This window comes from Salvelinus sp. IW2-2015, unplaced genomic scaffold, assembly GCF_002910315.2.
Source record: "Salvelinus sp. IW2-2015 unplaced genomic scaffold, ASM291031v2 Un_scaffold3844, whole genome shotgun sequence".
Taxonomy (NCBI): domain Eukaryota; kingdom Metazoa; phylum Chordata; class Actinopteri; order Salmoniformes; family Salmonidae; genus Salvelinus; species Salvelinus sp. IW2-2015.
In genome coordinates, this window is record NW_019945118.1 from 10,387 (window position 1) to 18,607 (window position 8,221).

Consider the following 8,221-nt stretch of genomic DNA (forward strand, 5'->3'; position numbering starts at 1 on the left):
TGGTGTCCCACCGGAAGCCTGTATATGTGTAGCATTGATGAGGGACATTTTAAAATCAATTTTAGAAATAGAGGCTAAACGTAACATAATGTGGAAAAAGGAATGGTCTGAAACTTTCCGGAATTGCCACAGTATATATACAACGAAGACGTATTTGGACATCCTTTTCAAAATTCAGTGGATTCCGGTAATTCGCCACACCGCGTTGCTTTAACGAGGTATAAAATCGAGGCATACCAGACCATGCAATCTCTAAGACACAAACAGTGGCATGTAGAATGGCCTTACTGAAGAGCTCATTGACTTCGTCGTGGCAACCTCACCGATCTCATAGAAATCCACTTTTCGCCAAGTCAGTTTTGTCCAAATTTCTTCCTGAGGCCCTGTAGAGTTGCCATGTCTGGAAGTAAAGTCAGCACAAGAACTGTTCATCGGTGAGCTCAATGAAATGGGTTTCCAGGCCCGAGCAGCCGCACACAGCTAAGATCACAATGCCCAACGCCAAGCATTGGCTGGAGTTGTGTAAAGATTGCCGCCATTGGACTCTGGAAGCAGGGAAGCGAGCATTCTATGGAGTGATGAATCACGCTTCATCATCGGGCAGTCCGACAGACTAAGTTTTGTCGGAACGCTAACTGCCCAATGGATGTGCCAATCTGTTAAAGTTTGGTGGCGAGGAGGAATAATTGTCCTTGGCCTCTTTTTCATGGTTCGGGCTAATGATTTTTGGAATTAGCTGTTTTAGAAGGCAGTCCACATAAACCTTTTGGGTCCATGCTAGTATATAGGCTTTTGTTTTTGAAATCTCCATGTTCATTATTATTAACTCACCACTGTACCTGCTCCCTGACTCCCTGCATTCTTCTGTTAAGGAACTCTCGTTTTAAAAATATGATGAACTTCCTTTTTAAATATTTTTTCTATGCAATACATGTAAACATGCTTATTAGTCAACATCTATTATGTAAAGGCAGGTAGAGCTGGTTCTACTCCTGTTCTGTAAAAGCAGGTGAGCTTGGTTCTACTCTTTAGTGTAAAAGCAGGTGAGCTGGTTCTACCTTTAGTAAAAGCAGGTGAAAGCTTGGTTGCTGAACTACTATATGTAAAGGCAGGTGAGCTGGGTTCTACTCTTTGTGTTAAGCAGGTGACTGGTCTACTCTTTATGTTAAAGCCAGGTGAGCTGGTTTCTAATCTTTATGTTAAAGCAGGTTGAGCTGGTTCTACTCTTTAGTAAAAGCCAGGTGGAGCTGGTTCTACTCTTTATGTAAGCAGGTTGAGCTGGTTCTACTCTTTAGTCAAAAGCAGGTGGAGCTGGTTCTATCTCTATATGTTAAAGCACTGAGCTGGTTCTACTAAACTCTTTGTGTAAAGCAGGGTGAACTGGTTGCTACTCTTTATGTTAAAGCAGGTGAGCTGGATCTACTCTTTATGTTAAAGCAGGTGAGCTGGTTCTACCTTTATGTTGAAAGCAGGTGAGGCTGGTTCTAGCTCTTTATGTTAAAGCAGGTGAGCTGGTTCTTACCTTATGTTAAAGCAGGTGGAGCTGTTCTACTTCTTTGTGTAAAAGCAGGTGAGCTGGTTCTAATCTTTATGTTGTAAAGCAGGTGAGCTGGTTCTACTCTTTATGTTAAGCAGGTGAGCTGGGTTCTACTCTTATGTAAAAGCAGGTGAGGCTCGTTCTAACTCTTTATGTAAAAGCAGGTGAGCTGTTCTACTCTTTATGTTAATAGCAGGTGAGCTGGTATAATACTCTTTAATGTTAAAAGCAGGTGAGCTGGTTCTACTTTTATGCTTAAAGCAGATGAGCTGGTTCTACTCTTTATGTAAAAGCAAGGTGAGCTGGTTCTATCTTTTATGGTTTAGAAGCAGGTGACTGGTTCTACTCTTATGTTAAAGCAGGTGAGCTGGTTATACTCTTTATGTTAAAGCGAGGTGAGGCTGGTTTTCTACTCTTTGTATGTAAAGCAGGTGAGCTGGTTCTTACTCTTTGTGTTACAGGCAGGTGAGACTGGTTCTACTCGTTATGTTAAAGCAGGTGAGCCGGTTCTAACGTCTTTAAATGTTAAAGCAGGTGAGCCGCTGGTTCTATCTCTTTTATGTTAAAGGCAGGTGAGCTGGTTCTACTCTGTTATGTAAAAAGCAAGGTGGAGCTTGGTCTATCTCTTTATTTGTTAAAGCCGGTGAGTTGGTTTCTAGCTCTTTATGTTACAGAGGTGAGCTGGGTTTCTACTCTTATGTTAAAAGAGGTGAGCCTGGTTCTACTCTTTGTGTTACAGCAGGTGAGCTGGTTCTACTCTTTTATGTTAAAGCAGGCGTGAGCTGGTCTAACTCTTATGTAAAGCAGGTGAGCTGGTTCTACCTTTATGTTAAAGCAGGTGAGCTGGTTCTGACTCTTTATGTAAAAGCAGGTGAGCTGGTTCTGACTCTTGGTGTTAAAGCAGGTGAGGCTGATTCTACTCTTTATGTAAAATAAGCAGGTGAGCTGGTTCTACTCTTTATGTAAAAGCAGGTTGAGCTGGTCTACTTTTAATGATAAAAAGCAGGTGAGCTGATTCTACCTCTTTAGTTAAAAGCAGTGAAGCTGGGTTCTACTCTTTATGTTAAGCAGGTGAGTGGTTCTACTCTTATGTTAAAGCAGGTGAGCTGGTTCTAGTCTTTATGTAAACAGCAGGGTGAGCTGGTTCTACTCTTTATGTTAGAAGCAGGTGAGCTGGTTCTACTCTTTATGTTGAAAGGCAAGGTGATGCTGGTTCTTACTGCTTTATGGTAAAGCAGGTGAGCTGGTTCTATCTTTTAGTTAAAGGCAAGGTGAGGCCTGTTCTACTCTTTATGTTAAAAGCAGGTCTGGCTGGTTCTAGCTCTTTATGTAAAAGCAGGTGAAGCGTGGTTCTACTCTTTATGTAAAGGAGCAGGTGAGCTGGTTCTACTCTTTATGTTAAGAGCAGGTTGACTGGTTCTACTCTTTATGTAAAAGCAGGTGAGCTGTTCTACTCTTATGTTAAACAGGTTGAGCTGGTTCTACTCTTTTATGTAAAAAGCAGGTAGCTGTTTCTACTCTTTATGTTTAAAGCAGGTGAGCTGGTCTATCTCTTTATTAAAAGCAGGTGAGCTGGTTCTACTCTTTATGTAAAAGAGGTGAGCTGGTTCTACTCTTTATGTAATAGCAGGTGAAGCTGTTCTACTTCTTTATGTTAAAGCAGGTGAGCTGGTTCTTACCTTTAATGTAAAAGCAGGTGAGCCTGGTTCTACTCTTTATGTAAATAGCCAGGTGAGCTGGTTCTACTCTTGTATGTAAAAGCAGGTGAGCTGGTTCTAACTCTTTATGTAAAAGCAGGTGAGCTGGTTTCTAATCTTTATAGTTAGAAGCAGGTGAGCTGGCTCTACATTTTATGTAAAAGCAGGTGAGCTGGTTCTACCTCTTTATGTAAAAGCAGGTGAGCTGGTTCTACTCTTATGTAAAAGCAGGTGAGCTGGGTTCCCTACTCTTTATGTAAAAGCAGGTGATTCATGGACAACAAGAAGGCTTCTGAGAAGCTGCTTGGGTCCATTGATGTGAATCAYGAGGATTACAAGTTTGGACACACCAAGGTCAGTYAAAWACCCCCAGYAAAAGCTGACAACAAAACACAACTTGAATAATAATTTAAATCTGTACCATATAAAATCTCTCCAGGTGATCTATCCATCCTTTTGTTCTTTCTTCTTCATTTCACTAATAGTAAAGGTGGAAAAACATTGTGGTGTTTTTTTCATCAAAGTCATACATGACAAGTATAGAAGAGAAACTAAACTCATTATCATTTGCATTGTGTTATAGTTGTATGCCTGCAGATATCTGTATCTGTGTACATTATTTATCTACAGTGCCTTCAGAAAGTATTCACACCCCTTGACTTTTTCCACATTTTGTTGTGTGAAAAGTTGGGATTTAACTGTGATTAATTGTCAATGAGCGACACAAAATATTCTAATGTCAAAGTGGAAGAAAAATTGTAATGTTTGTAAAAAACAATTATGAAAAATAAAACATGATTACATAAGTATTCAACCCTCTGGGCCAACACGTTATACTTCCTTTTGGCAGCGATTACAGCTGTGAGCCTTTCTGGGTAAGTCTCTAAGAGCTTTCCACACCTGGATTGTACAATATTTGAACATTACTCTTTAAACAATTCTTCAAGCTCTGTCAAGCTGGTTGTTGATCATTGCTAGACAGCCATTTTCAAGTCTTGCCATAGATTTTCATGCCGATTTAAGTCAAACTGTAGCTTGGCCACTCAGGAACATTCAATATCATTTTGGTTACAACTCCAGTGTAGATTTGGCCTTCTGCTTTGGATTATTGTCCTGCTGAAAGGTGAATTTGTCTCCCAGTGCCTTTTGGCAAGCAGACTGAATCAGATTTTCCTCTAGGGTTTTTGCCTGTGCTTTGCTCTACTCCGTTTCTTTTATCGGGAAAAAAACCTCCCTAGTTTTTGTCAACAACAAGCATACCCACAACATGATGCAGCCACCACCATGCTTGGAACAATGAAGAGTGGTTCTCAGTGTTGTGTTGGATTTGCCCCAAACATAATGCTTGTATTCAGGACWTAAAGTACATTTCTTTGCCACATTCTTTTGCAGTTTTACTTTAGTGCCTTATTGCAAACAGGATGCATGTTTTGGAATATTATTCATCTGTACAGGCTTCCATTTTTTCACTCGGTCATTTACGTTAGTGTTGTGGAGTAACTACAATTTTGTTGATCCATTCTCAGTTTTCTCCTATCACAGCCATTAAACTCTGTTTTAAAGTCACCATTCGCCTCATGGTGAAATCCCTGAGCGATTTCCTTCCGCTCTGGCAACTGAGTTAGGAAGGGTGCCTATATATTTGTAGTTACTAGGTGTATTGATACACCATCCAAAGTGTAATCGATAACTTTACCCATCTACCAATAGGTGCCTTTCTTTGCGAGGCATTGGAAAAACCTCCCTGGTCTTTGTGGTTGAATCTGTGTTTGAAATTCACTGCTCGACTGAGGGACCTTACAGATCATTGTATGTGTGGGGTACAAAGATGAGCTAGTCATTAAAAAATCATGTTAAACACTATTATTGCACACGGAGTGAGTCCATGCAACTTATTATGTGACTTGTTAAGCACATTTTTACTCCTGAACTTATTTAGGCTTGCCATAACAAAGGGGTTGGATACTTATTGACCCAAGACATTTCAGCTTTTCATTTCAAATTAATTCATTTGTAAAAATGTGTCTAAAAACATAATTCCACTTTGACATTATGGGGTATTGTGTGTAGGCCAGTGACACAACATCTCAATGTAATCCATTTTAAATTCAGGCTGGAAAAAGTTGAGGGCTGTGAATACTTCTTGAAGGCTCTGTACAACAGTACAATAACTAACAACTTAGAAAACACGTATCCATGGTTTGTTTGTTACCGTCATGCAAAGTTAATGTTGTTTAAATCAATCAAGTGGTGTTGTTCCCTCTCTTTTGATTCAACCCTTCTATCTGTCACCATCTGTGGTTCCATTGACCATGTAACCTGTGTCTCAGGTTGTTCTTCAAAGCCGGTCTGCTGGGTGTCCTGGAGGAGATGAGAGATGAGAAGCTGGCCACTCTGGTCGGCATGGTCCAGGCTCTCAGCCGTTGGATTCCTCATGAGGAGAGAGTTTTAGCAAGTGATGGAGAGCGAGGTGGAAGAAGACATCTTGGCACACTTTCTGTCAACCACCTGTATCTAATGCATTATGATTACCCATACATGTGATATGCTGTTGGTTGTTCAGAATAGAGAAAGTACATCTTATAATGGTCAAACTAAAGCTTTTGGGTTAATTCATTTAGTCCAGAAAATGGATGAGAACCGAAGGATTCTAGCTTTATAGTTTCAGTTTGAGACTTGGCTGTTCATTGTCATAAATTGTTGGCATTTAAATATTAATTCTGAGAGTATATAAAAATGCCTCATGAGCTTAGCATGCACACCATGCAGATTCTTGCAATCTAGACCACTTGGTCTATGAATTTAAGAGGGGTTACATTTTCCCTGGCCTCCCTTCCTCGAGCTGTAACAAACAGTGGCAGGTGGTTCTGTTTTGTTGTTCATCTAATCCCAGAATGTAGCTTTAAGCATTCACTCACCATGTCACTCTGTCTTTCTGTCGACCAGAGAATCAGTTTACCCATCCAGTACAACATCCGCTCATTCATTGAATGTAAACCTGGCCCATGGATGAAGTTGTACTTCAAAGATCAAGCCTCCTGCTGCAGAGCGCTGAGACTGAGAAAGAGCTGGCCAAACATGAAGGAAACTATGAGAAGATGACAACAGACCTGGCCAAGGCTCTGGCGCACAAAGAAGCAATGAGGAGAAGTTGGTGGCCCTGACGCAGAGAAGAAGACCTGGCACTCCAAATAGCATCTGTGAGTGAAAAACTACCCTCAAATGGGCACATTTACACACAACATGAATTACACACACACACATAAACACTCTGAAAAGTATGTGGCTAACTCACATTTCTATTGCCCATGTTATATGCTGTATATGTTTCATGAATTTCTATTGATTTGCTCTGACATCTTTCACTAAAGTGAGGCCTCTGATTCTTTCCTCCGTTCTGAAACCAGGGAAGGAGAGTATCTGAACGATGCTGAGAAAGAGTGCGAGGCTCATCAAGAGCAAGATCCAGCGTGGAGGCAAACTCAAAGAGACGGACGAGAGGCTGGAGGATGAGGAGGAGATCAATGCTGAGTTGACTGCCAAGAAGAGGAAGCTGGAGGATGAGTGCTCTGAGCTGAAGAAGGACATTGATGACCTGGAGCTCACCCTGGCCAAAGTGGAGAAGGAGAAGCACGCCACTGAAAACAAGGTCTTGTGTCTTACCATAGACAGTCTAACCAAACAATAATCAACTCAAAACATAGCTTAACAGATATGGAATTCAAGATGTATTGTGGGTGCAGGAACAATTAAGACACAATAGGGGAATTTCAGTTGTGGGGAACTTCCCATCTAGTGTTGAATCTACAGTGCAGTAATTGTTGACACATTTCTAATCTAAATGAAATGAATGAAATATATAACAAACTAAATCTCCCCTTTATGGTGAAGTGTAATTATGTTGTGGCCATTTCCAGGTTAAAAACCTGACAGAGGAGATGGCGTCTATGGATGAGAGTGTTGCCAAGCTGACCAAGGAGAAGAAAGCCCTCCAAGAGGCCCACCAGCAGACACTGGATGACCTGCAGGCAGAGGAGGACAAAGTCAACACTCTGACCAAGGCCAAGACCAAGCTGGAACAGCAAGTGGACGACGTGAGTGGAGTTTGACATTTTGGCCATGATAGTAGGTAAGATGATATTATCTTCAGTTGTTTAGATTTGAACAATATATGTGTTTTTATYTTMTAGCTTGARGGTTCTCTGGAGCAAGAGAAGAAGCTCCGTATGGACCTTGAGCGATCCAAGAGAAAGCTGGAGGGAGATCTGAAACTGGCCCAGGAGTCCATAATGGACCTGGAGAATGACAAGCAGCAAGCTGATGAGAAAATCAAGAAGTAAACACAAACAAATGACTACAGTATTWCCTGCTATAATGGTTGTTCTTGGCTAATACTTGTTATTATGAATTAGCATTTCCATGGAGATTCTGACAAGCAAAGTGAATGGTATGATAGTCTGCCTTTACACTATCAAACCAAAACTAACTCTGAAATCAACGTGTTTTTGTTTCTTAGGAAGGAGTTTGAGACCACCCAGCTCCTCAGCAAGGTTGAGGATGAGCAGTCTCTGGGAGCTCAGCTGCAGAAGAAGATCAAGGAACTCCAGGTACAGTACAGGATATAAGCTCCAGTACAGAAAAGCAAACACCTGAATCATTTCATGTGAAACATTATTCTGGTAGCAAACATTTTTCCCGGTGGCTTCTGATGGCTGAGTAGGTTGGAAGATGGTGGTTCTGAACATTGTGGTTTTGGTTCCTGCATGGAACGCTGTCTACTGAATAAATTAGTGTAACTATCCTTGTCGTAACACATTTATGAAAAAATATACATACTAGTATTATTTTGTGAGGTTCAATTGTTTCAACTGTATTGTAGTGTTCATCCCCCCTGCTCCTGCCCCCTGTTCTAGGCCCGTATTGAGGAGCTGGAGGAGGAAATTGAGGCTGAGCGTGCTGCCAGGGCTAAGGTTGAGAAGCAGAGGGC

At 41.2% G+C, this 8,221-nt stretch overlaps 1 protein-coding gene across 1 annotated transcript in view; it reads left to right on the plus strand.

The window, feature by feature from the left end:
- Positions 1-6,239: 6,239 nt before the first annotated feature.
- The window catches only part of LOC112076567 (myosin-6-like), a 15,109-nt gene continuing 13,127 nt past the window's right edge, over positions 6,240-8,221 (plus strand). The window contains 7 exon segments of the mRNA XM_070441374.1: positions 6,240-6,388; positions 6,642-6,680; positions 6,682-6,883; positions 7,152-7,328; positions 7,425-7,570; positions 7,751-7,841; positions 8,148-8,219. Coding sequence (XP_070297475.1) covers positions 6,240-6,388; positions 6,642-6,680; positions 6,682-6,883; positions 7,152-7,328; positions 7,425-7,570; positions 7,751-7,841; positions 8,148-8,219 — 876 coding nt within the window.